At 40.8% G+C, this 27,762-nt stretch overlaps 1 protein-coding gene across 4 annotated transcripts in view; it reads left to right on the top strand.

The window, feature by feature from the left end:
* The window catches only part of IQGAP2 (IQ motif containing GTPase activating protein 2), a 130,752-nt gene that overhangs the window by 52,991 nt on the left and 49,999 nt on the right, over positions 1–27,762 (top strand). For 3 of the 4 annotated variants that reach the window (XM_075021369.1, XM_075021370.1, XM_075021371.1), the window contains 7 exons: positions 13,694–13,850; positions 15,109–15,186; positions 16,992–17,068; positions 22,178–22,245; positions 22,610–22,723; positions 26,675–26,853; positions 27,518–27,605. In XM_075021369.1, the coding sequence (XP_074877470.1) occupies positions 13,694–13,850; positions 15,109–15,186; positions 16,992–17,068; positions 22,178–22,245; positions 22,610–22,723; positions 26,675–26,853; positions 27,518–27,605 (761 nt within the window). Of the gene's footprint in view, positions 1–13,693; positions 13,851–15,108; positions 15,187–16,991; positions 17,069–22,177; positions 22,246–22,609; positions 22,724–26,674; positions 26,854–27,517; positions 27,606–27,762 lie in introns of those variants that run through there. The other variant, XM_075021372.1, reaches the window with a different exon arrangement.

The following is a 27,762-nucleotide window of genomic DNA, read 5'->3' as shown; positions in this document are numbered from 1 at the left end:
TGTTGTGAGAGTCTTTAGGTGTTTTTGCAGACTATTGAGAAAAACCAACTTGCATCTCTGTACAGGAAAAACGTGGATCTGTGGACATGGGACTTCAGCTGGGCTTTTTATTTCACTGCAAGAACATTTGCACTCCTGAAATACAGTGTGTAATGCTCATGTTCAAAATTAGGAGTGACTGGGCTGTTATGTTTCTTTGAATATACATATTAATTTTCCAGAGGAGGAAGAGAAGAGTACGGAGACATTTTGATTATGTTGCAACTTCATATGGAAAGCTGAAGTAAAATATGCTGTTTAAGGATTTGGCTGAGTATCAAAGGAAGCCTGCAGAAGATCTGCAAGGCATGCTTTTTAAATCTTAGATGAAGGCAAATGTCTAAGGATGAAGGCACTCTGCGTCAGAGTTAGAACTGTGTATTCCTTAGTTTCAAGTTGTATCTGTTTGTGTAATTTTGCACATAGTCCAACGCTCTCTTTCAGGCTCTTCCCTCTTTTTTCGTAAGAATTTCTTGAGCAATTTTAGATTTAATATTTCAGCAAAATCTACTGTGACCACAGGCAACTTCCCTCCCTTGGTCAAGCACCTCTTCCAGTGCTCATGTCCAGATTTCTGACATTACCAGTTGAGTTGATCTGACTGTATGGATCTTGTGCACTCCTTATAGTTGGTCAAATCTTCCTTTTGCTGGGGTACTGCTGCATCTTACTCTTGACCTGGGCTAAGGGACATCACCGCGGCACACCCCCTTTCAGACCTCTATCCACATTATCTACCAGGTTTTCTCTTCCCCACTGTAAATCTTGCTATTCTGGCATTCATTCTGCTGGTCCCCCTTATCTGGCTGCTGCTGTGGTCAGCTCTTCCTGCCCATTTCTCTTGTTGACAGGAACCGTGTGGCACAGTGACAGTTGCACTCCTCTTCCTCTCCCCCGTGGCAGTTGCTTTCCCAGCACTGCTGGATGACTACTGTCTCCATGCACTGCATTGCTGCCTTGCCTGCCATAGCACAGGCTGGTTGATTCGTTATTTGTATTGGGGTTTTTTTTAATAATATTCTCAGCTAAGCTTTCAGCATGCTGCAGGAGAGATTGCCATGAAAGCTAGTAGCATCTCCGTGGCCCTCTTTTACAGGAGGACTCGTACTGCCCATGACGGTCAGGCTCTGCAGGCTGCAACTGCCAGTAGCTCAAAATACACAAGCTCTCCTACAACTGTGCAAAAACATGCCCTACAAATGATAGGGGGAAGTGGGGATACAGTTTTAGGGTTGTGTGGCTTCTAGCTGTAACTGCAGCAGCATCTTCCCAGCTTCCATGACCAGCGCTGGGCAGGCGCTGTACTCACTCGGGATAAGGTACGGAGAAATGGGAAGAGAAAAAGAAGGAGCGAATTTGCGGGTCAAAATAGCAACCTAAGTCACTTAGGTCTTGGTGTAGTGCTGAATGTTAACAAGCTGTGATGGTTTGCTGATTAAGTTGATCAAAGTATCTAGGTCATTAATAGGCTTGGCAGTGAGGTAAATTGACTTAACTTTTTTTTTTGGTTCAAGTTTGTGGATGTAGAGGATTTTTTTTTTGTGTGTTAAATTGTTGGCCGACTGTGGATCACAGACCCTGAGTTAACTGCTGTTTATTAAGAAAATCAAGAGGGTGTTCCTGTAAAGCATTTTAAAGTTTGTCCTTTCTTGTCCTATTAAATTCCACTTCAGTAAACACAGTTGTACTAAATTCCACTTCAGTAAACACAGTTGTACCAAGTATCTTTGGAGGAGTCTCAGTATAATAGTAATGTGTCATCTTTTTACTGTGAAATTGCATGATAGCAGCTTACCCCTTTTTAAGACAGAGTAATCTTTTTGTGGTAATAGTAAAGTGAGGTTTACCAGCCTAAAAATTAGTTTCTTAATGAAAGGAGGCTGATGAGGATGCCTGTCCTGTGTTTCACTTTGGTGATTTCTAAATAAAAATGATTGGCATTACTTCTGTCTTCTAATGTGGAGGCTTTTACGTTAACTCCTGTGCCTGAAAGCACTTGGAGATCTTGGGGGAGGTGGTACAGGAGTATTTCCAAATAGGGCACTGTGTTTGTTGAAGCAATTTGCACCAGCTTTGTTTCCATTGAGCTTCTCTAGTTTTTGTTTCTCAAAGAAGTTACTTCTATAGAAATTAATGAGCAAACCATTCTCTAGCATTTGTGCACCTGAAGGTTTGCTAGAGGGTTACCACAAACTGAAATTTCTCTGGAAACATGGTGGTTGTAGTACATAAGCTCCATAACTACTTTGAAATAGTCTCTAAAACTTGTCAATTTTTCCTCCTGATTTAAAATTTCTTCTATTTTTATTTCCTCTTCATGCATGAACGAGGAAAGAAAGGAGCACTTTGTTTTATATTTGCCACTTTGCATAAACCACTGAGGTTTCCCGTAAGTAGTCTTAAACATCCAAAAGTGGGTTTAATAAGACTTTTCATGCATATGGCATTTCGTGTTTAAACGGGGTGACCAGTAATGGCTATCGCATTCTGGCTGGGGTTGTGTAGCTGCTGTGTGCAACACTGTTGGCTTGGGATACCACTGACAAGGATTCTCCTGCCTCTTTGCTTTTCTGCTGGTTGTTGACGTGCTGACATTGAATATCCAGAGGCATTCACAGCTTGCCCTGAGTGGCAGCTGCAGTGGGAATGGTGTTACAGGGCAGCAGAGCCTGGGTCATCTGTGGATGAGTGGAGGTAGTGTTACAGGGTAAGTTAGCCAGAGCGTGTGGGCTTGATATGGGGGGGGGGGGGGGGGGGGGGAGTCAGCCAACGATGTAGGTGCTGGTAGCTGGTTTGCCCATTCAAATTATTGAAAAACACTTTTTTTTTTTTTGCAGGATAGAAAAAAAAAAATTTTATGCATTGGTACTTTAAGTCGTGGGGGGGGGGGGGTCTTGATTGGTGCTAAGTGCCATAAGCCAGACTTGATACACCATTGACCTGTTTGTTGCCTTTGAATCAAATGATGTCCTGGTAGCTTACTCTTGCCAGTGCCTTAGTATCTTGTCTGGTGACTGGCAGGTTCTTAGCTGAGTAAGTATTTCCTGAACCTCTCTTACTGTCTTGAGTAACCTGAATACTGGGACACAGATAGTAGATTTTTATCACTTGATGATTACTCAGATTGATAGGGATATTTCACTGTTTGTTCTTGGTGACAAGATTGCCTTGTGTGCACAGATGTTGGGAATGGTGATCTCAAAACCCTTAAACTGAAGTGCTGTCACCAGACACTGGTTATTTGTTGCATGAGATACTATTAATTACGCTGTCAAATTTTTACCATACTCATTGCAATCAGCTCTTTCTTCTTAGCCTAGTCTTTGAACTACAGCTTCTCTTTTACTCTGTCCTATTGCTACTTAAGTGCATTAATTAATATAAGGTGTTCCAAGGGAAGATTTTAGAGTTTTGCAGTGAAATCAGCTTGTTCTAACACTTAGTTTCTCAGGTCCATTTTCTTAAAGGAATGGTTTTATTCCTGACTCTTAATTACTGTCTAGAAAGATGTTTGAGATGCCCATGACTATTTTATGCAGATTTTAGTCATATGTCCTCAATAAAAATTCCAGCTTGCACTGTCAAAATTGTAGCCAGGTATCTACATACTGTATAGAAATTTGGGGTATTGTCCTTAGTGTAAATTGGTGTTAACAAACTGCTTCAGCTCTCTGTAGAAAACACTATGTAGTTTTGAAACTGGGATAATGATATGGTCCTGAAGGATCCAAAGGTTTGTTCAACAATTCTTTGTTTATGTTCTGATGATAAAGGTCAGGCTGAAGAGCACTTGTGAAATTTTTTTGCTGTTTTCTGTTACAGAGAGGCTGTTTATTTTCACCGGTATAAAGCGATACTATGATTTTCTTGGGTTTTCATTTCTTTGTGGATTGTTAAATGCTTTCATACTGCTGCTTACATTTTTCTCACCTACTGCAGGCCTGATTTGTATGTATATGCTTCTCAAAATTTTATAGTTTGTTATTGAGTAGGTAGGGGAGTACTGTCTTTCCAGCCACTGAAATGGAGAGCATTGCTTGCATAGCCATGAGAAGAAGAAAACAGAAAAAGGTAACTGTAGGGGCTGTTCATGGAGTTTCTCACCTAAATGCCTTGGTTTTATCTTTGTTCCTCTGTCTTGTGTTTCTTTTTGACATGGGACAAAGTTTAAACTTTGCAAACTCCCTCTTGTTGCTGTTTTGCAGTGTTTACATAACACTAAATGCTTTTAACAACTGTTCAGCCTTTCACAAGCTGGCTCTTTCAGTCTTTTCACTTCTTTAACATCTTGTTCTCTCATTCATGTCTTTTAGTTCTTACTTGGCTGCTGTCCTGCACCTTTCTTTAAGAGTCCCAGCTGCCTGTCTAGTAGATGTACTTCTTGGGTCCTTTTTGTGGTTTCTTTACCTGCATACTTACTAGTAGTTACTTTCACAAAAGTAACCTTTGTCAGATGTTAGACAGTAAAATATAAATACCCGAATCTGATCCGGTGGGCTTGAACTGGTCGAGGAGTCAAAAAAACACCCAGCATCATGCCATGTTTGAGTTTGGTTTCTTGCTTTGCCATAGGTCTCCTGTGTGGCCTCAACAAACTCTTTAGTCTGCACCTCCTTTGGGGGTTTTTGCTGACCCAGCTGCATCAGTCTCCAAGTAAATACACGCATCTGCAGGTAGAGCTGTGTTTTTCTATTGCTGGTCTTGAACCATGGACTTGTCTTTAACACCTGCACAACATAGAAGCTTTTATGCTGAATCTACACCAGATGTACTTCCCTCAGTCACTTTTCTACACTAGAAAAGTGTGTTGATTATAGACATGGTGGTAATGTTTATGCCTGTCATCTTGCCTTCAAAGAAAGGTAATAGCATATCACTCCAGACAGCTGGGGACTAATACTTTCATGGAAGGCACTGTGCAGTGGTAACAGGCAAACACATAAAATACCAGATCTTGATGTAAAAATGACTGTTTTGATGTTTCTTTAGTTGTCTTTCCATGTGTGTCTAGCTTGACAGCTGCTGGAAACCATATATCTGGTGATGCACTGGAGTTTGGGAGTGGGTGAACAAAAGATGCAGGTTCCCTGATGGGTAGGTTTGGTTCAGTTTTAGTAGTAGCTTCATCAAAGCCACTGTCAGATAGATCACTTCATAGAGACTACAGCTCTGTTTTCTATGGATTTGGATAATAATTACTGCCATGGAAGGGTGTAGACTTTGGGTAAAGACTCACTGTAACTGTGACTTAAGATCAGTAGGGCTATTGCATGATGAAAGTGTGAAGGCTACCTGAAGGACCCATTATTGGTTATTTTACTGTAACATTTTTGTGGCTTGCCAAGGGCACATGTCTTCTGCTACTCTTCTGCTCAAGTGGGTTGCTTGGAGGACTGTTAGGTTATGCCAGGCCAGAACCCTTTAAAATGGTAAATCTGAAATACGATATTCTGGTTTTTTTGAAAGGGTGTCTTTAAATTGTATTACCATACTGCATCTGTAGGAGACATAATAGAGCAAAACAAACTGCAATAACATGTAGCAAGACAGTATGATGCGCAAGTCTAAACTATGGTCTTGGAGCCTGGGTTCACAGTGTTTTTCTAAAGCAAACATAGTGTGTTTTGGGGAGTAACTTGTTTTGCAACATTTTCACACCAGCAAATACTGTACTGTTTAAAAATGCTTTTACTGCTACATCTACTTCTGTTTATCAAATCAGTGTCTATACAGACTGGCTAAATACTAAGTTTAGATAAATTCACATGCCAAATTCAGCTTCCCTCCTTTTCAGATAAAAGCATTATCTGAAAATAGGGCTGGAGGGAGACCCTTTGTGTTTACATGTGGGACTTGCTATAGAGCTCGTGTCAGCACTACCTAAAATTTCATTAGTGGTTTGAGTCTGTCATCTGTCTGAAATTATGCTTTCCAGGGGCCACTGAGCTACCACTGCCAGACTAACACAGGAAAGACTTGTGTTTCTGCCACTGTGGTCTCTGCTGCCCGTTGGAGAGAGGGCTGTTAAAGCAGGTCTAGACTCTGCAGCTGGGTGATGCACGTCAATCTGAGTTGTGTTAACTTAGTGTCACAGAGTTTGCAAGGTATTTAGGAGAGGACTGCTCTGTTCCATCCTTTTTCCCCTTTTCATCCAAGTGAAAAATGAATTTCCCCTGTGAAAAGAGATACTTCAGGCTACACCTTCCCCAGATACTCCTCTGAGACATTTGAACACTTAGTATTTCCACCTCATTCGCTCAGGTAACCTGTTGGGTACTGTTCTTTCTTGGGTACTGTTCTTTCTGCTGAGAAGAATTAGGTGAGGTTTCTTAGAGAGAAACACTCACTGTGGCTGTTCAGCCTCCACAAGGGTGGCGAACGCCCTTCCTGGTACTGCTTTCTCTCCTGCCTCTTCATCATTTGTCCCCAGCCTCTGGCAGCTTGGACCTAGGCCAAGAGCAGGGGAATGAGGCATCCTGCAACCACCAGCCTGGGCTTTGTTAGCATTGGCCCCTCAGTCAGCATGTTATCTCGCAGAGCAGTCCTCGAGTTTGTGGTTGATACCCAGTGCTAAATCTTAATGTCTCTGCAAACAGAGAAGATGGCAAAACAAAGCCTGATTGCAAAGGTTTGGGGGCTGTCGTGAAACGCAGGCACGTGTGCTGTTGTTACCTGTTTGGGTGTTGCTGGACAGTCTCTATTCCCCCCCGCCCCCCATTGTAGAAGTGCTGAGTAAACAGAACTTGGCTGCTGCTGGGTGCCCAGTAGCCTGCAATGGCCTTGGGGCCCTGCTGAGGCTCCAGAGCAGGTTTCCTGAGCAGCACCTTGCCTTGTGTACTCTAATCACCGATTAACCCACATAAGGGATGTCTGGAATAGAACAGATTAAAACAACAAATAGTATCTGTGCTGCCATCTTGTGAACCAGGATTTTATAACATCTTTAGGGTTATTTTGTAAATATGTCAGTGTTGCCATGGCAGCAGAAATCTGGTGTGGAAAAATGTTGTTGAAATGATTTATTGCTGGTTTAGTGCGCTGTACAGGCCGGGCAAGTCATCACTGCTGCTCCCTTCTCATCTAAATCAAATATGAAGTGCATCAGAAGGGCTTTGATCAGGGAAGTGAATGTTGCAACAAACTTTACGCAGGTGTGCACCACTCAACAAAATGCAGTAATACGCAGTGAGCTCCATATTATTTTAATACTTATGCACAGTGAAACATTCATGTATGGGTTCTTGGTTTTCAGTGTAGCTTTTGCTGAAAGTCAGTATCTTCCCTGGTGAAATCATAATCATAAGTTGAGATGCTGCTAAATCTAATGCCAGCTGGAGGCCCAGAGATATGCAATTTCAAATTAGAACTGACTTATGGAAGGGTAAAAAATGAGAGTGATACACATTAATGCAAAATCTCTTGCTAAAGGATTTTATGTTCATTTTACATGCTGAAGTTCTGAGATCTTGTGAAGCCAAGTGATTCACGGTGTCCTCCACGGTACTATCTTCATGTTACTTCTTGTAAGCAACATAAGAGAAGTGGTGACTGAAATGACCTGCATCACGCCTTCCTTCCCCACACTGCTCTGGTGACCCATGATCACAAAGTGTTGACTTTTCAGACAAAGTATGTTTTTAGGATAGATAAAACTTGAGATTCAGTAGAGGCTATCACTAGAGTATGAATCTAGAGCCTCAAATTTAGGAGGCAGTGTTTCCAAGGCTTCTGGCTCCAGGAGTAATTTGACAGCAGAGGTCTGTAGCTCTGATTGGAGCCAAGGCTCCCAACTGTAAGGAAGATTTGGGGCTGAATGTACCAGAACATGAGAAAAAAAGATCTGAAGAAAGTAGTTTTCTCAGCTGCCTGCTCTGTCACTGCTCTTCACAGCCTCTAAGTGGAGCCTCCAAACTTGTGCAGGTTTTTTTATATAACTCATGCTTTTTGCAGTGATGGTATTCCACTTGTCTGTTTCTGTTTTCATGGAATGGCTGGAAGCTTTGCATGCATTTGTGCTGGAAATAGCCTGTGGCTCTCTGTGAAACAACCTTTTCCTAAGCTTTATGGTTTAGGAGATGTACTACACTAAAGCTTGCAGTCTAATGAGAACAAATTCCAAAGTTAACACACAGTCTTTCCTTATAAACAAATCAATGTTGCCACCACCACTCCAGCTCAGTCAAGCAACACACCTAGCTTGCTTCTGCTGCTCTCACCCTCCTTTTTAAAGCAATATTTATGGGACTGTTGGTGGGAGAAAAAAAATATCTTTTTTTGCATTAGAAAACAAAAGCAAATGAGTTAAGAGCTGAGATTTCTCAACAAATCTTTAGATTCAGAAACTAGAGACATAGTAATGTGGAACTCTAAATGGTGAGTTCTCATGCTTCAGACTATTGTATATTTCTAAGTATCTTCAAATAAAAGTTTTGGCTTAAAAACAAAATCACACAACTTCACAGACATTTCAAGTTAGAATGTAACATTTTGCTTTGGGACTGACTGTTGTTACTCATGTTATCTAGCAACAAGATTTTTTTCACCCCTTGTTTGGAAATGAGATGGCTGTATTGTAATCTCTAGGCCAACAGTCTGTTTCACTTCCCCACACTATGCGTGTGCTGAACCAGACTGAAACACTGTGGTTGCGAGCCAGGGAGGTAGTAAATGGGTGGAAACTTATCTTTACCTTGTCTTCACTATACCCTTCTCGTAGTGGCGTTCAGTGGTCTGAGCTTTGGCTCTGGAGTCCTGTCTTTACTTCTCCAAAGGTCTGCTTCCCAGGAGGTAAAAACCTGGTGCCCTTGGATCCACAATTTGCAGCATAAATCCAAAAGGGCAGGGCAGTGCAAGTGTAAATTTTGCTGCAATATCCAGTGTGTGCCAAATGTGATGGGCTTTGGGTGGGTTATACAATGTATTCTCTCTTCTCTGCTGAACACTGACTCCAGCATTTCCAGTCCCTTAGCCAGCTGTGTGTGCTTTGCTGACCACACAGACTGTCAATGACAACTTCATAACTGGTTAAGTTCATAGTGCAGCGTTGGTGCTTCCAGTTCCCTTGACCTTTGCCTTGAATGAGAGTCAGGGTTTTTTTTGCTTTTCAAGTGCAAGCCCGAGCTCATTATACTGCTGCTGGTTTGTGTGGTCAAATGTGGAAACTGGAATCTGTTGGTGAGCAGTGTGCTGTTTACTGCTCGTGGGTCTGGCACAGAAGTCATCATTGTTATCTTGCCAGAAATTCACTGCTGAACTGCTCTGGCTTGGACTGCCAAGAGTCAAGACAGAACTGAGCAAAGCAAAGGGAAATTGTACCTCAAAACTTGCTCGTGGCAGGCTTTGCAGTTCTATGCATTGGAATTAAAGTATTGGGGATATATTTCCATTGATCAGGTCTGAGTTTGGATTTTTGTCTAAGGCAAATTCTTTGTTTCTGTGCTGGCAAGTACTGCAGTATTATGAAAATAAAAGCAGGCTGTATTTATGCATACTGGTGTATGACCCCAAGTATCTCTTTTCAGGAAAACTTCTGTTTATGCATGTTTGAACCCAAATGATAAGACTAAAACTGGCACGGGTAGCTCTGCAGCGCTGTTTTAATGATAGCTAATTTTTGATGGTGGTAGCCAGGACTTCAGGGATATTGCATACTCTAGTCCATGTCCTGAGATTACATTTTGTCCCTCCCCCATGGTGTGGGGTTTGGGTTTAGCTGTAACTAGCGATCAAGTCAACAATCACGTTCACACTGTGGCAGTTTTTCATAGCATACCTCTCTCAGTAAGTTAAGGTTGTTAAAAAAACAGCATAAATTATAGGATTGCATTGTAGAAAAAGAAATGGCAGAAATGCATGCATTTGATAGCTATAACAGTCCTATTCCACAAGCTTCACACTGAAGAAAAACATACCGTCTAACATTGAGTTATAGGTTCTTCCTCTTGTATAGCCACAGTATTAACTAGTTTTTGTGGGTAACAGTTCCTGCAACAGGCTTAAATCTGGTGCTGATGTTGCAGTACTGTGTGCTCAGGAAAACAGTGAGTGAGCCAAAGGCAATGCTGCTTTTCTAGCCCAGAAGAAAAATAAATTGCTCCAAAGGTATCTATAAATCTTTACTGTCAGGTGGATATTCTCGGTTTCAATTAAAGAAACAGAAGTAGAAGGATTTCTGTTTTTCAGTCCAGTCTACTCCTGCTGTCATCACCGTGACATATAGTAACTTTCATAAACTCACCAAACTGTGTCTTAAAAAGCAGAACCTCACAGCCTTAAAGTAATGCTTCTTTCTGTTTAAATCCACAACTACATTTTAACTGAATCAGTGTAATTGCAAGTATTGGGGAGAAAAGTGCTACAGATGTCTCAAATACTCTCTCCTAGTAAGAGTTGAGCAGCTGTTTGCATAACTAAAACTTACTAGGTTGTTTGTATATTTGCAGGTTTTCATGCAAATCCTGAGGCTTTTCCTTCCTCTGATTAAACATGTGCAAAATGGAGTAAATCCTTTCACAACAGATCTTGTTGTAGCTAAGTTCTGCAATTTCCAGACACTGGTAAAACCTGTCTTCTATGTAACACAGCTACAGCTGTGTTCTCAGTCTTGGAAACTGATTCCCCAAAGCTATAAGTTACAGTTGCCCTATCACAGACCTGTTAGTTTTTCTAGAATGGATATCACTTATAGATTTTTAGCTATAAATGGAAAGAAACTCCTTTGTTTCAGGTTTGTTCCATTTACTTTTCTCTACTTTTTTCCTTTTTTTTTTTTTTTCTTTTTACTGAGTTACCAACATTCTCCTTCTAAAAAGAGATGTATTTGTTTATCTGGGCTTGTTGGATTGGCAACTGTATTCTTCATGACACACACCCACACCCTTTTTTTTTCTGTTTTTTTTGCTTCCTCATAGAGTTTCCTGTTTGTTCTTCAGTGTATTGCATTTACCCATTAGACAGGGTAGCCTCCCTATCCAGAACAGGATGGTTTCAGATTAATCTTAAAGGCTCATTACCACACTGGAAACAAATCCAAACCAGTTTTGCTGTTGTTGAATAACAGGAGGTTTGAAAAGCTGAGGAGTAGCTTTCAACTTGGATCTCATTTAGAGCTTGGGGAATGACTTAGTTTTATACAGACCCTTTTACAGACCCAATCTACCCAAATGCATGCTTTCTCTGTCTCCCAAAACCAGCAGGAGGTTGTGAATAGCAAGCTCTTTGTGTCACAAGAACAGGAATTTGGAGGGTTATCATTTACAACCTAGACCTGCTCTGAAGGCGGGTGTTCTCTCCTAGTGTCATGCCCAAGTTGCTATTAGCCCTTCCCTCTTAGCACTAAGTGATGCCTTGCTAATGGACATTCAACTATAAGGCTGTTAAATTTAATCTCTGGACCAGTGCTGACACACGGAGCTCTTTCTGCTGGTGAACCTCAGTTGTATGGTGAAGGAAAGCCTGAGGAAGAGCTGCTTGCCATGGAAGAGCAAATAGCAGCGCTTAGCTGGCTTTATGGGGGAGCACCTGCAATAGCTGGTTTTGGGCCAGGGGAAAGTTGCCTCTAAGTAGCAAATTTTTGTACCAGAAGGAAGAAAAGGAACTTTGGGGGGCACATCTGTGTATCTTCAAAAACAGTTGCAATGTAATCTTTTTTTGGTGCCCTTGACTGAAGATGTCAGGAAAATGTTTTCATAAGAAAACTGAGAATCAGAAGTGTAAAGGATCCAGTACAAGGTAGCAAACACTACTCTGGGGGCATACAGTTCATATCACTGGAGATGGTCCGTTGGACAACAGGGTCAGCTTCAGCTCATGGTAAATACCTCCTGTGGCTCAGCAAGCTCCTTCTGCTATCCGTACAGCTCTTTTCCTAAAATACATCTTCTAGAAAATAAAGCCTGTAGAAAGAGCTAACTGGCTCAGGTAAAACCCACATTTGCTGGGAGTACATGTTCTTTGTTTATTCTTCTTTGTTATCTCTTTTGGAGAAGACAAATGCAACATTTTGCCTTAGTATGTATATCTATTTAGTCTATAAGATGTCATTAATAAGGATGACTTTGGGGACCCTTGGCACAGACCCATAACACATGAACATGCAACGCAAGATGGAGCAGGAAACTTGTCAGGGATACGGTTCTCCTCACCAAAGCAGCTTTTATACTGCAACGTACAGTTTTCCTAATGACACTCGCTCCCTGCAGTTTTGTGTGATATTGTCCCAGATTTATGGCTGGTGGTTTCCTGAAGAGCTGTTTGGGTAGTCTGTGCTTCATGAAACAACTTTCATATGTCCTGTAACAAATCCAGAAGTGTAATGGAGTAGGTCATTTGTCTTGAGTTTTAAGGTGAAAGAAAATGAAGTAGTGAGGTTTTTTTCTCCTGTGTGGTGGGGGAAAAACTGGCTCATTTTCAACTTGGATCCCAGTTTTCTTGTTTCTGAAGTCACCCCTGTGGAGGTGATGTTAGATTTGTAATGCTGTCTTATGCAGAATACAGCAACGCTGCCTTAGTGACAGTAAGTAAGGTGAACTGATGTTTTCAGCTTTGTTCTTGTCCATTTGTAATGGTATTAATGCCCTTCTAACAACAGCAGAGATTGCCTAAGCAAAAAAAAAAAAAAAAAAAAAAAAAAGATATTGGGAAAGAACTAACCAGATTTATAGCTCCTGTAAAGTGATTTAGCTGCTAGAAATAAGAATAATATCATGGGGCCAAAACACTTAGACCACCAATATAAGGAACTTCTGGCCCAGTGGTTAGGATGCTAACCTTCAGAAGCGCTTCGGTAGCAGTTTCTCTTGGTGACTCAATACAAACATACTGGATAATCCACTTTTATGTCTGTTACTGGCCTTCTGAACTGGTTATATGTTTAATAATTACTGTTTTCTATGTAGTACTACATCTATCACATCTAAGCCTCAAAAACGTAACTAGTTTCCCACCTTGAAGGATTTAGTCACTATTTGATGAGAAGCCATCCCACCTGATGGGCTACGGGAATATTTCAGCCAACTCGCTGCCAGGCAGACCTCAAATACATAAAGTACCTTGGGCTGTTTCAACAAAAAGCCTCACTCCTTCCTCCAGCACTGGCACCATGTGTTTTACGGGTAAACATGGCAAGCTGCCGCGTGTTGCGTGAGGAGGATGAGCTGCAGAAGTGCTCTATACTGAGGTGAGCATTGCTGCAAGCTTGGGTTGCAGAGTACATTGGCTGCAGGAGCCAGCCGAGCCCAGCACGTTGCTGGCTTTAATGCTTTTGAGGTTTAGCCCTGGCATAGCTATCACAGAGTTTTTAAATGCAAACATCAATAATACACAGTACCTCATGTTTTCTTCTGGTTTCAGCTTAAATTACTGTCTATTTAAAAGCCCAGTGCTGTTCAAAAGATCTGAGTCGGACTCCTTAGGGGATGTGTACTTAATCATGTTGTTTGGTTATTGATGGGTCAGGACCATGAATGTAGATATGATTCTGTAGTCATTTTGATCTGCCATGTGAATGAACATAAGAATTTTCTCCTTAGCCTGCATCTTTTTCTCTTACAATTCTGTTATGGTAGTGACATTAAAAGTACGATGGTTGTGGGTGAAAGGTGTCGCTTTTGTTAAAATCACAAATAACAATGTTTCTCAAACGACATCTCTGTAGGTGGATGGAGGTCTGCTTGGAAGAAGAGCTGCCCCCAACTACGGAGCTAGAGGAAGGCTTAAGAAATGGTGTTTACCTTGCCAAGCTTGCAAAGTTCTTTGCCCCTAATGTGGTGTCAGACAAAAAGATATATGATGTGGAGCAGGCTCGTTATAAGGTAATAACTTTTTCAGTTCTCACCAACAAGACAAAAAAAATGTAATATCTGTCTTCCAGCTCTTAAAGATACCCAAGCATGGTTGGTTAACATTCTGCATCTCTTATGTAAGACTGTCAGGACTAGATGGAAGACAAACAGCACTAACAAGCCACCATGATAAGTTAGGAATGTTTTACCCTTAGAAAAACTATGTTAGTGTCAATGTTTTTAAAGCTGAACAAATTACACTTCTGGCACCAGGGAGAACATGAGTTTTACCATTTATACAATTATGTCTCATTAGGAATGGGAGCTAAAAGCAATTCAGTAACTAAACTTGATAACTATTCCAAATTTTCCTCATTTTGTATAGAAGGACATTCACTTCATTAGACCTGTGTGTTTATTTTACCAAATTTAACAGAGAGGCAAAAAACAAGCTTCAGTAAGTAGGCTTAGCATGCTACCTAGGTGAGCTGTTTATCTCCAAATCCTCAATAATATAGAAATATATACATGCATATGCAGTAGTCCAGCTATGGAATGCATTATCCTAACATGTAGAGGTGGCAGAAAAAATTAAAATGGACATTTTTAAGGTGTAATCACTGGCTGTTGTTTGAGAGTTGAGAAATTAAGCTGTTCTAGGTCCCATATGGTTAATAGAACCATGGCTAAGAATCCTGGTTACATTTAAATGCTTCTCTTGAAAATCTCCAAAACTTGAGTTCAGGCTTCTTTTCCCCCTTTACCCTGACTCTTTAAAAATTAATTAAAAACAAACAAACAAACAAAACTTTCCCACTTTGCTCTTTTAACTGCTGCTTGCGTAGGCTGTGGGAAGGGTCAGGTATTCAAGTAGATCTGAAGAGTGACTAACAGCTTCTTATCTGTTCTCCTCCACAGGAGTGCTGAGCAGTGTTACCACTTCTGTATTTTGGAGGTAGTGGTTCATGGTATTAGACAGCCAGCCTTTACTCTCAAAGGCTACTGAAGGGCTGTACAAATGACCACTTTGGTCACAGTCCACCCACATGGGTACAAATCTGGCTTATGTTACATAAAATAATGAGCTGGACAGTGTGGGGCTGTTGATGTGTTAGGATGTTTCATTAGCAGCATTGTGGCTGTGATGCTTTGGTCTCCAGGTTCAAACAAGGGAAAATTCCCTGAACCTGACTTCAGGATATAAAATTGGGAAGCAACAGAAGGATCAGTAATTAGAGAATTTACTTTATGTGGTTTTTATCATCTTTTCCTTCAATGTTTCCAATAGAGATCTGGCCTTCATTTTCGGCACACTGACAACACTGTGCAGTGGCTAAGAGCAATGGAGTCCATTGGTCTACCTAAGGTAAGCCTTCAAATTTTAGCAAAGAAACTGGCTCAAGGCACTGACTCACTGAGATCCTCTTTCATCTGCTTGAGCATAAAAGGTTGCTTGCAGTAAGTCTGCGGGGAAGGGGTAATTCAGGAAACAAATCTGAAGAGGAGGTAATGCTGAAAGCAGTGGGAATGTCAGTTATGTGCTACTGCTGCTGGTGTGCGTGGGCTGAGGCTGCTGTGGACGAGTGCTGTGGGTGGAAATGCTTAGTGTGCTTCTCCCGTCAAAAGACAAATGGAGATGCAAGTGGTGTTTTAGCTATATCTTATTGCTAGTACAGTCTCTGTGGGGGCCTGAAAGGAATATGATTTAAACTAGAAAACTTAAATATTTGCTTCCTTTAGGTTACTGCCTCTCATGGTGTCTCTTGCTGCCTCTTCCTCTTAATGTACGTCCCAGTTTCTCTGCCTCTACCCTGTTTCCAGACTGTCTTTGCACACTCCAGTGCATCTACGTGGCTATGCTGCTGCTCCTCTTCCACCAGCTGCTTTCTTGGGTCACCTCTCATATTTATCTTCCTCCTTGTGGGTCTTCGCTTGTCATCTCCCCCCTCTGCTGCTGTTTCTGGGCACCAGTGAGTCTTTTTTGGATGAAAATCCTTTCAGAAAGGACCGTGTGGAAACACCTACTCTGCTTATTTGGACATTTCAGCACCCACACACAGCCTGGGGCAAGTACTCCCTTGCCCAGGCTGCCCTGCAGCTGCCCTTGGGTGCCTCGGTGGGGGCAGCCCCGGTGCTGCCCAATGCACCGTGGTGGGGCACAGCAGGGATGATCGGATGGCTGCCCGAAGGGCTGCAGGGACTAGTGGCCAGACGCTGCAGGCGAACTTGCTGCAGGTGCCCACAAGCAGAAAAGGGCACCCATAGCTGCCATCAGAAATGCCACAGAGATGGGGAAGGTCCTGCCTTTCCCAGGTTGGGGTTTTGGGGGTTTTTTTTGTCTAACTTGAGCCCTCCATTCAGCTGGCTGATTTCCACCCTGCCATCCCTCCTCTGAAACATTACGCTTCTGTTGCGGAGGATGGTCATGGCCAAAAGCTTTCCCGAGTCTCCCTCCCAAAGCGGTTGTGAGAAAATGATGAAGAGGGCACTTTGTTCCTGACTTACTCAGTCTTGTCTTATTAACCATGGGACGGCGCATCCCAAAGTGCCCAGCCTGGGCTGGAAGCACACTGCCAACTCTCACGGTTAGCTAAGTCTTTTATTTTATTTTTGTGGAGAAACAGTGTTTAGCGACTGGGACCAAGGCCAGGAACAAATTAGTGGTAGAACCAAATTGGAATTTATGATGTGACTTTTTGGCTAAATTGCTTGATATTTCTCTCTGAATATCCTTCTCTGTAAATGATGTATTCACAAAGTTAGGGGTGCTGGCAATTAGAATTTTGCATTTTTAAACCATACTTGATAGGTTTGGTTCACAACGAGACTTTGCAAATTGTGACTGCATCCCAGGTTTTGGGTGTCTGTAGGAGGACAAGCCCTACTGGCTGAGCTTGTGCCAAAGGACCTTTTCTAAAAATATTGCTGAAATGCTGTCTGTTTATCTTCCTCTATTCCCCTCTTATAAAGTAGCTTTTATGCTTTATTAAATTCTTCCTTATGAAAACTACTGATAAAGCTAAAATAACATCAGAAGAGACTTGATTTATAACTGTATAGAAGTAACAGCTGAAATTCTGTAAGTTTAAGGTATGGTTCTGAAGAGACCTCATTTTAGCTACTTTTCTGTTCAGCTTCTTCTCCTTTAACTGTGCGCTCTTTGTTTTTTAGATCTTTTATCCAGAGACTACAGATGTCTACGATAGGAAAAACATTCCTAGGATGATATATTGCATTCACGCTCTAAGGTAACTGGTGATGGGAGTAAAAGTTAAAGTAATTGCTAAAACTAGGAGTGTAAGCCTTTAAATGGCTTTACAGTAACCAGTATATCAAAATCTGTCAGAATTTACAAGTTCTTTAATTTAATGAACTTTGCTTTTGTCAGGATTATTGGCCAAATTATTTTCAAAATAGAAATGAAGGACTACTGAATTTAGCACAAACACCCCTCCTTCAATGAGTACACCCCCTTACAAAGTGGAGATACCATTTCAAAAAACATACTGCAACAGAATCCAAATAAACGAACAAAAACCTGGCAAAATATTAGTATAGCCATGGGGCAGATGTGCTGAAAAGAGTGAAAATGATGATGAACTGACATCTTTCTGTCCCAAAAAAAGGAGGCCATTCATGTAAAAATCAATATTTTCCAAGATTTTAAAGTTCTGAGCAACCTGATTTTTGAATGTAAAGTCAGGAAGGCTTTGACCACACCATTGAAGGTGGAGCTTAAAATTTATGTCCTGCCTTAAGGATTTTCTTGATGTTCGTTACTTTTAGTGCTAAACATCTGCCTTGTGCTGTCCCTGGTGTGAGGGGCAGTGGTGTTGGCAGACAGCTCCTGCCTCTTGTGGCTCTCTTAGCTCATTTCCTGCACATGGAGACCTTTTCTTTTCATTACTTTCTTGCAGCTAGGCTTGCAGACAACGTAATTAACTTACGCCCCAAACTCTCTTCCACATTCCTAATGGTGTTCCAAGGCACATCAAATACTCCAGGGCTATAGGTCAGAAACTATTCAATACATGCTGTAACTGAAATTTTTTAAGGTCTAATCCTTGAAATGATGTGCCCACTCTTGCACTCTATGTGCACTCACTGCCAATAAATAGGGTATACTGTGAAAGTTCATCATATTTCTTTCAAATGCTAGGTTTTCAGAGTTGACAGCCCTGGGGGAGGGTTTGTCACCTTTGACAAGTGTTGCCACTTGAAATTATTATGTCTGGTGTAATATTAACTGAACAGTATCATCAGGACTGTTTGAGGGTAGCCCTCACCTAAAACTTGGTAGCATGGTCTGTTCTGTCAGTGTAAGCTTGTGAGTGATTTCCTGAAGTGGATGCATGGGGCTCTAATGTTAACCAGCTCAGGCTCACACAGTGGGCTGCATGCCCCTTCAGCCACATTATGGGCTGGCTCAGATGTTTTACAGGAGGTGGAAGAGCACAGTGAGGTTTTCTGATACTTGCTTCCTCATGTATGGAGGACTTCATCAACTGTGGATTTGAATGCTACATGAAAAATAAGCCCATCACTTCAATACCTTCTTAAGATCTGCCTTATCATGACAATGGCAATAACTCTTTTCATCTTGAACAGAATTTTGCAATGGGTTGACTTTTGCTAGAAGTTTTCCTTTCTCCATCTTGATGTGCCCCAGGACTTATGCCAGTATTAGAATTAGTCTATATTGTCTCAGCTTTCGCTTCCAATTTTGTCCTGTTTAAATTACTTTTCCTTGCTGCTTATCAACACAAAGCTATAACTCTGTACTTACAAGTCATTATTTTATAAGTGGACTTTGTATCAAGTGTGTCATGCCACACTGAAGGGCAATAGACCTACAGTGCTTTTGCTTATGATGCTTTCCCATGAAAGTGTAGGGCCCTGTGCCTGCATCACATGCAGGATGTAAGAATCAAAGAAACAATTGTTGAACTACTTTTATTTCCATGCCTTTTCCTAAAATGCATGTCATAAGTCCTTCACTGGAGTCTTTCAAACCAAACTCCAGTGTCAATATTGAATGGCACACAGCCTACCTTGAAAGCAGTCTGGGAAACAACAGAATTAAGGACAAGGCACTTGCCTGGCCAGCAGTGTTCCCGGTTGGATTGGCATCAGAGGATCGCTGAGCTGCAGTAGTCCAGTTCTGTTCCCCTTCTGCTGTTGTTGTAACTACTGACCTGCTGGTGTCTGTCCCCCTGTCTCCACACTGTGTACCCCACCCACTCTACTCTCTGCGTTTGTCAGAACATCCTCTCCAGGGGATCAGTACAGGGTTCACAGACCCTGGAAAAGTCCATGTCCCTGTTGTTCTCAGAGTCCAGCACCACTACATCTAGAAAGAGCAATTGCAAGCAGGCTTTTCACCTTTGCAGCTGTAGCATATGCACATGACCACTGAAAGAAGAATCACCATTGGGTTTAAATGCTAAATTCTAATGCATCTTGGAGCACATGCTCAAATTTCAAAGGCTTATAACTTGGGAAAATTGAGCACTTCCTCACAGAGGTGAAGAGCTGACCTACTTCCCATTCTTTCTTAGCTGTGACCAAGTCACTACTCTGAAGCAACATGATTCTTGAGCTTTCCAACAAAACTATGTAAATTTAACACAGATAGGATATTTTCTTATTCTTAGAAATAATGAAGCCATATTTAGTTGAGAGCTTTCCTACACAAATTCATTTATACACAGTCAGTGTGCATAATTTAAGTGCTTAAAATTGATAAGATTATTTTTAATTGCCCCTTTAAGCAGCACGAAGTAGCCTTAACTGTAGGTAATGGGAGTAAAAAGCTCCATCTATCCAGAGGGTCTATTTGACATCTGAAATGTTAACATCTCACAGGGAAAGTCTTTGGTCACTTGGGCTCTTGCTGAACTTTGAGCTGTTAGAGGGCCTGAAGATAGACAATGACTCTAAGCAAGATGGTTTAAATATATTTTTAGGCTATGTCCCGGTTCAAGTCTGAAATAAAGACCATTGTACTTACAGTTTTTGGAACAACTTGCACTGTCAAATACAGCACTGCTCTGGCCAGGAAGGAGTGACTTAGCAAACAATTTCTAGACTTCTGTTGAACATAATTATGCTCTTGCTTTTCTCCTGTTTGAAACATCAATACTTAAGGCCCAACTTGAGAAATACAAAGGCATAGGCCTCATTTCTTGCACTATTTTTCCTGTGAAAGCCAATTTGGATTTGTTCCTGGACTAAATGAGGTTAAGAACCACTTCATTTAAATTAAGATGCTAAGAGTGATTCTTGTTCATAAATAGCAGGGCCAATGAGGTTTTGGGTGTTTTTTTCCCTGAAAAATTTAGTTTTCAATTTATCTTTGCAAGCAGATCACTGCTACATCCTTGACAAACTATCCCTCTGAAGCTACACAGCTTCAAAACATTGTTTTCCTAGGAAGCAATAGAATAACATGCATGTTTTTTAAAAAGTGTGCTATTTTTCAGATCTGTTTTTTACAGTATGTTATACATGAGCTAAGCATAAAACAAGACCCAGGAACCTCTGCCTGGAATGAACCTCAGTTCTGTGTGGGCGATGCAAGGGGAACTTCACCTGGGAACTACCCTTTCCCCTTTGTTTCTCCCCTGTTCCTGATGCCTTATATCCAGCTTTCTTAACCCCAAGACCCCCTGCTTTTGATTTTATGTGGGTTGTCTGAGGTTCAAGTTACACTATAAAAGCATTAAGCAAGCTGTCTGAAGTGAAATTATACCTTAATACAGAGTGGAAGTGACTTTGTGTTCCGTGCAAGACTCCAAGCACATTTTCAGCACCACCTGGTGGTTAGTAGGTTTCTCCAAAAAAAGGAGCTTAGGAAGTAACGCACATGGCTCAGTATCGTCCTGGAAGTGCTGAACAGCAAAAATATGGGTCTCTAATGTTCATACTGCTTTTTCTTCCTCTGTCTTTTTATTGTGGTGACCTCCAAAGAAGCCAGCGTAGTCCCATGATGCTGCTGATCATTGTATGACACTCAGCCCTTCAGCCAGGACTGTGTCCCTGACTCAGAGTAAAATCTCTCTAAAAGCCCACAAGGGAAGACTGGCAGGCGGATCAGGGTAACAGAGGAACCTGGTTTATTACTATAGTCACGTGGTTCTTTTCCTGCTTTATCTACCTTGCATTTAAGACTGCCACTGCCATTCTCACCTTTCAAAGCAATGATTTTGAGGGGCTGCAGCAGTTGAAAGAGTGTCAACATACATAAGATGTGCTGCTGTATCCATCCAGGTTGTGACAGGGCACAGGAGTAGCTGTGTTATCATGAAAGATGAAATGTTGATTCTGTGTGCTCTGAAATAATTGTGACAGCTACAAATACTTGCTTTGAAATCTTATCCTGTAATTTGCTAATAGTGAAAAAACCCCACAACAACAAAACACAAAAGGGAAATGTGCCCCTCTAGAAACAAAAACGTCAAGCCATCATGCACATTTGCAATGTACGAGGTTGGGGTGAAGTCATTTAAATAAGAGGTGCAAAATAATCCTGTTTGAGGAATGTGTTATTTAAGTTTTGTTTTTAAAATCTACATTTTGATCCCTGCTTGCAAAACCTACTTGTTTAACACTTGTTTATTTAATTTCACTGATAAATTATAGAAACACCAGTCTTTTGTAGGTAAATACATGCCTTTTCTTTGGAAGATATTGAGAAATTGTGGATATATGCAACTGTTTTTTCAGATGGCACCCCAGAGCTCTAGGAGTAATGAGTATAGATATTTTTCATGCTATATTGAACCAAAAATATTAGTTTCTGGAGACCACTTCAGATTTAACTTTCTTAGTTTTCCAAAAGCGAAATAGCTAATGACATGCATATGAGATGGGCTTGGATGGACTTACAGGTCCTTGTTCCTCTACACTTAGTAAGAAGGGTGTCAGTGATTTGTGTGTCTTCAGCTATTAATTACAGGGATGTAATAACACAAGTCAAACCAGTACATAGATCCAAAGCTATTAGCTGTACTAAAGTGCATTCACATCTTGATTTTTTTTTCCCCAATACTAGCTTTTGAATTTCTTTAATTGTCTTCCACTAAGGTTTTCTACTTGTTTACACATCCCCTCTGATCTGAGATACACTGACAGTGCCTCTCTCTTAGAGATGCTTCTTTGAAACATTAAGTCAAAAAAGACTTCTCTTTCTGTAAGACTTAAAAACATAACATAAAGAAAACTGTAGGGTTAATTTATTCCATATCAGCACATGAAAGTCAAGGGCTAATGAACAAGCTTCATAAAAGTGCTTTTTTCTTATACAGAAAGCAAACAACCACATGTAAGACTTTAAATTCTAATTTTCTTCTTTGCAGTTTATATCTGTTCAAACTAGGATTAGCACCACAGATCCAGGACCTACTGGGAAAAGTGGACTTCACAGGTAATAAACTGCTTATCTAATCATATGTTAGATGGTTTCTTCACCCAGTAAATCTGCTAACATTGTACATATTTTCTATTATGGTCTTTCTCCTCCCGCAAGGTTGTTCTGAACACAACCTAATTAAATAGGTGGGTGGCTGCTATTTTTAATGAATGTCAGTGTCTGAAGGACAGAAGGGAGTGAATTTGCATGGAATACTTGTCATATCTCGGATTCCTTCAAAATGGGGAGGAAAAACTGCTAGGAGGCTGTGGCCACAAGTGCTTTCAAAAATACTGCACCTGTATTTGTAGGTATGGTGATTCATAATGAAATTCTTATGCTTTTGTTCTGATAATACTTCTTTTTTTTATGTGAACAGAGGAAGAAATCAGCAACATGCGAAAGGAGCTAGAGAAGTACGGTATACAGATGCCATCTTTTAGTAAAATTGGTGGGATTCTGGCCAGTGAATTATCAGTGGATGAAGCTGCATGTAAGTGTGGCTCTTGTTCTGTTTTCTACTGGATAATTTGAGAGAACGCTAACAAAATATTTTCTGTGTTTTAATTCACCTAGCTTGCCACCTTTTAATAAATAACAAGAAAAACAAGCAAGTTTTCACTGACTATCACACTGCATCATTTTTGCAAGACCTCTTGCAATTTTTCAGTCTGTATTTTTGAGCATCTCTATTGAACCATAGGAAGTGATACAAGAGACAAAGATTTCTTACAATCTTTTGCAGGGGTTTAATGCTTTGATAGCTAGTGCTCCTCTAGAATGACGAACTGAGCTCTGCGTGTGCCTCTGCACTGTAGGCAGTACAGTGGAGACAGCTGTGGGAACAAGGTGTCTTCTCTCTGCCTCCTTTCTATGTTGGCAGTTTTCCTCAAACACCCCATCAGGCTGCTGTGAGGAAAAGTCACTGTTCCAGATAGGCAAGTCTCTTGCATATGGTGGTGCATATGTGGAGGAACCATTTGCCTCCATGAGCAGCTTTCAATCTGTCTGACCACTGGCATGAGACCCACAGCATGGTAGAACCTTGCTGGAGGGCACATCCTGCTGGTGCATCTGAAATAAGCTTTTCCTTTTTAGAGGGATTGATGCACAGTTATGGTCCTTTTGAGTCTGCCTTGAACAGCTTCCACTCAAAAACAAAATTAAAAGCTTTTTTGCTGCCTGAGCCTATCCAGCTGTAAATGTGTTTTTTCTTTATTTCAGTTTTTTTGTGGAATGAAGTGATACATTTAAAGCACCAGACAACAACAAAATGCTTGACCTTAAATGACATGAAATGAAGTGTGTTCACTTAAATCCACACTTGACGTCTAGTTATTTTGTTCAAAATCCTAGCCTTTTTCAGAGGAGCAAATTGAAGAACAGAAGGGCTGGCTTGAGTATGTTCAATGGCACAGCGGGTCACTGATACAAACCAGTAACAGTGCCCTAGACTGTACATGGGGAGGTGGAGGGTATAAAAGCTGCATTATAATGAAGTTCCATTGCAACTTTGTTAAACCTTGCAAAGTAGCATAATTGAAACAAGCTGATCTATGATGTTACTTAGTGTGTTGAAATTTCCAGACCTTAACTTAAAACACACTTCCTGATGTTGATTCGCATTCTGTGTTGTATATTCTGGAGCCTGCTATAGCTTAGTATGTCCATGCTTCTGCAAAGTTAGCTCTTAAAATACTGCCTTTGGAAGTGGGGGTAGTTTGTCTCCTTTTTTTAGCAAATTTTCAGAGATTTAATGACTATCAAGCACTTTTCCAGGGAGCTTCCTTCCTCCCCTGAAGATGAAAGGGCTGCAACTTCCTTCTCTGAAAGCTTATTATAGTGTGTGTAGGGTTTCCTTTAACTTCTGAAGGGTTTTCAGTCTTCCACAGAAAAGCAGTGTTTCCTGATGCTAGTCCTGTCCCTTTGGGCAAGGAGTGTGCTGTAGATAACACACTCTGCCCCAGAACAGGAAACATCTGCTATGGGAACCCTCGTGCACTAGTGAGGTTGGACATGGAGATCCTGCAAAAGGAAAGGGTCTACTACCCTGCTTCCAAAATGGAGTAAGCAAAAGGAGATATGAAGTGAAACAGCTGCTGATGACTCCTCCTGTGCTGTCAGCAATAGTAGAAATCAGCATGCAAAGAGTAAGCTTAAGTGCTTTCAAAGGGAGCTTATTCTGCAGGTAACCCTCTCTGTTACTCTGTGCTTCCAGACGGCTCTTTCAAGTCCAATAAGGCTTCTCATTGTTTCTCTTGGTAGATGGGTTCACAACATCCACCAATACCTGTTCACTTCTCTCCTAACCTTGAACCTGACTTTTGACCACTTTTTGTTAGCCCCACTTATGTCAGTGAGACTTCTTACACAACTGTGGAAGGGGTTACATTTTTCCCATGTGTTTTGTTATATGAGCATTTGGGGGTGATATGTGTGTCTAAGAACAGCATTCTTCTCTTAGCCCCTTGAAGTTGATCTGGGTGTTCATAGAGTCATAGTTAGAAGGGACCCACAAGGATCATCAAGTCCAACTCCCTGCTCCTCGCAGGACGACCTAAAACTAAACCATATGACTAAGAGCGTTGTCCAGACACTCCTTGAACTCTGACAGGGTCGGTGCCATGACCACTTGCCTGGGGAGCCTGTCCCAGTGACGACCACCCTCTCAGTGAAGAACCTTTTCCTAATGTCCACTATGAACTTGCCCTGTTTCTAAAGTTCAATGTCAAAGGAACCAGTCTGTCTCTCTGCTTCTCCTCCACCATGCCAGCTGATTCTCTTTCCCATCTGATGCTGTGCTGAACTGAGCTAGAGCAAAATAATTTTAGAACTTTCTAGCATGAATTTAATGCTAAGCAATGGGTTATCCACCAACAGCTAGTCAAGTCATTCCAGTAACTGCCCCCTCTGAGAGTGTATAACTTCACTTCATGCTTCATTTGCCCATGTTGAGTTTCCAATGGTCTGCCTTTCTGTTCTACTTCCCTAAATTTGCACACTCCTTTGTTTTTCTAAAAACTCAAATTTCCTAATCATTTACAAGCATCTTTCATTTCTTTTATTTACTGAAAGAAACTGAAGGCTCTAAACTCAGATATATAGGCCCTTAGTTGAACTTGATGCAGAGAAGTGCTTTTTACTGAATGCTTTTCTCCAGTTTAGCAAAACCATGCAAGGCCACATAGTAATTAAATACTGATTGAATAAGGAAAGATGGCATTTGTGCTTTCCCTCACACATCTCATTAGTGGCATGAAAGTAAATCCTAGACAAGCTGCTGTGGTGATAAATGGGGAGTTGCTGCATTCCTCCTTTAGGGTAAGATCTAGATAAACATTTATCAGGAATTACATTTTAAATAGAAATGTCTGTAAAATCTTTGAGATGAATGTGCCACCAGACAGTTGTTGGGGTCTCTTTGTGGCATGAAGGTCCAGACAAACTGTAGCTCTAGTGAAGTCCTTACTCTAGACTGATCTTAGGGCCAAAAATGTGCAGGGAATACCTTGGAAGGGTGTGTTAGCCATCACTCTACACCTAATGCAGCTGCAAGTGGTTTTAATTGTGTACATTTATGTAAATTTGCTGTGTGGAAAAACAAGAGCATTTCTGACTCCTAAAATCTTGGAGTCAAGCATCTATTTAGTATTTGAAGTTTACTTGTTTTCTCAAAGGAAAGGTTTAACACTTAAGCTGGTCAATAGCTGTAGTGAGTCCTATGACACTCCCTTTTTCCTGTGCAGTAATGTTTTGGGAACCCTGCAAAGCTCTTTGGGTATTCTCTCACTCTGTTTGGAGTTTGCTGTCCTGTGGTTTTGCAGGTGATAGAAGTAACGGCTGTTACATCACTGTCTCTCTGGTTCCCCAGCTGCTCATGGAGATGCTCAGACAAGGAGCCAGTTCATCCCAGGAAGGCTTAGATGTGGAGTGCAGGGCTGCACCCTGCCTGGGGAATCTTAACTATGTATTCTGGAGGACAAGTTTCATGGAGTTTGGATTTCCTTATTCTTGTGTACTATCCTTCAGATATAGTTAGTTTAGACAATACTTTCATGTGCCTTGTATCTTCATGGACATGAAAGTAGCTTTAAGAGAAAGACTACCAAAAATATTTTCAATTCCTACATATAATTGCCATCTAAATGACATAAGACTTCGACAACAAAATGTACCTCATGTTTTATTTTCTGTCAGTAAAATAGTAACCCCTAGTTGGGAGAAGGGTGAACATGGAACGGACAGCAGTGTGCCACATTTGAGCAAACATGGAGTGCTTTTGTTGCTGCAGTCTAGGGGAAACTTTAGGAGTGGGATGTTTGAAGGGGAATATGTAAATTCTTGAACATATATTAAACATTCATTTCAAATAAATCAGAAGAAACAGTGACAGTTTTGAATATGTTTTGCTTCCTGAAGTTTAGGATTGTGCTTTTAATTTTAGTGCATGCAGCAGTAATAGCAATTAATGAAGCTATTGAGAGGAGAAGAGCTGAGCAAACCATTGCAACTCTGAGGAACCCAAATGCCATGTTGCTAAATGTGGATGAGGAACTTGCACAGGACTATCAGAATGAACTCTTTGAAGCTAAAAGGAGAAAAGAATCAAATGCAAGACTTAAGGTAGTGGTATTTTATTAGGGCTCTTATTATACATGTTCCTTCATGTTGTTTCTCATACTGTAGTATTACTGTTTTAAAAATTAACTTAAATTAATTTTTAAAATTAGTATAATTAGGAAAAAAACCACACTTTTAAGCTAAATAAGATAAATAATGGCAATGCAACAAGCTGACAGCCAGTTTTATAATATGATTACTATGAGTATGATGTAGCTTAACTTTGACTAAAGGATAAAATACCAGAAGACTAAAAACAAATAAAGATTGGTTTTCCTCTATCAACTGCTTTAGAAAAAAAAAACAAATTTTCTGTTTAAAAAGTTGCAAAAAGAATGATAACTTTTTTGAGGATAAAGTGTTACTTCTGCCACAGATCTTTAATGTGAAATTATTTGCTTTGTTTTTTACACGAGAGCTAATGCTTTCTGTAGTTGAACAATGCAACATTATATTTACATGGCTATTTTACAGGACGCAGAAAATGCTTTAAATATTGCTCAGCCAGTTACCATGAAGTGCTGATTTTTTTAGTTCATGTGGTCAACAAATTCCTTTACAAATACATCCAGCAAATATTTCAGCTGATGCAGTTTTGATGTCTCCCGCTAATAACTTTTCTCTCTGCAAAGATTTGTGTGTACTAGCAACAATTTTGTTTTCTTAGAATGGAACAATCTCTGAAGAAGAGAGAGACGTCTATGAGGAGCTGCTGACACAAGCTGAGATTCAAGGCAATATCAATAAGATAAACAGTAAGCTATTCTGGATCCTTACAGAAGTGTGCACATAACACATGATCTCCCAGATACCAGCTGAACATGTCCTGAATCCACATGAAGAAACAAAATGTTTCTGTGGAAACTTTATGAAATATACAGAAGTAGCTAATGTCTGTCTACAACAGTTTTT

The sequence above is a fragment of the Buteo buteo genome, chromosome Z (genome assembly GCF_964188355.1).
Source record: "Buteo buteo chromosome Z, bButBut1.hap1.1, whole genome shotgun sequence".
Classification (NCBI taxonomy): domain Eukaryota; kingdom Metazoa; phylum Chordata; class Aves; order Accipitriformes; family Accipitridae; genus Buteo; species Buteo buteo.
Note: the sequence above shows the minus strand (reverse complement) of the source record. Positions and strands in the feature narration are given on the sequence as shown.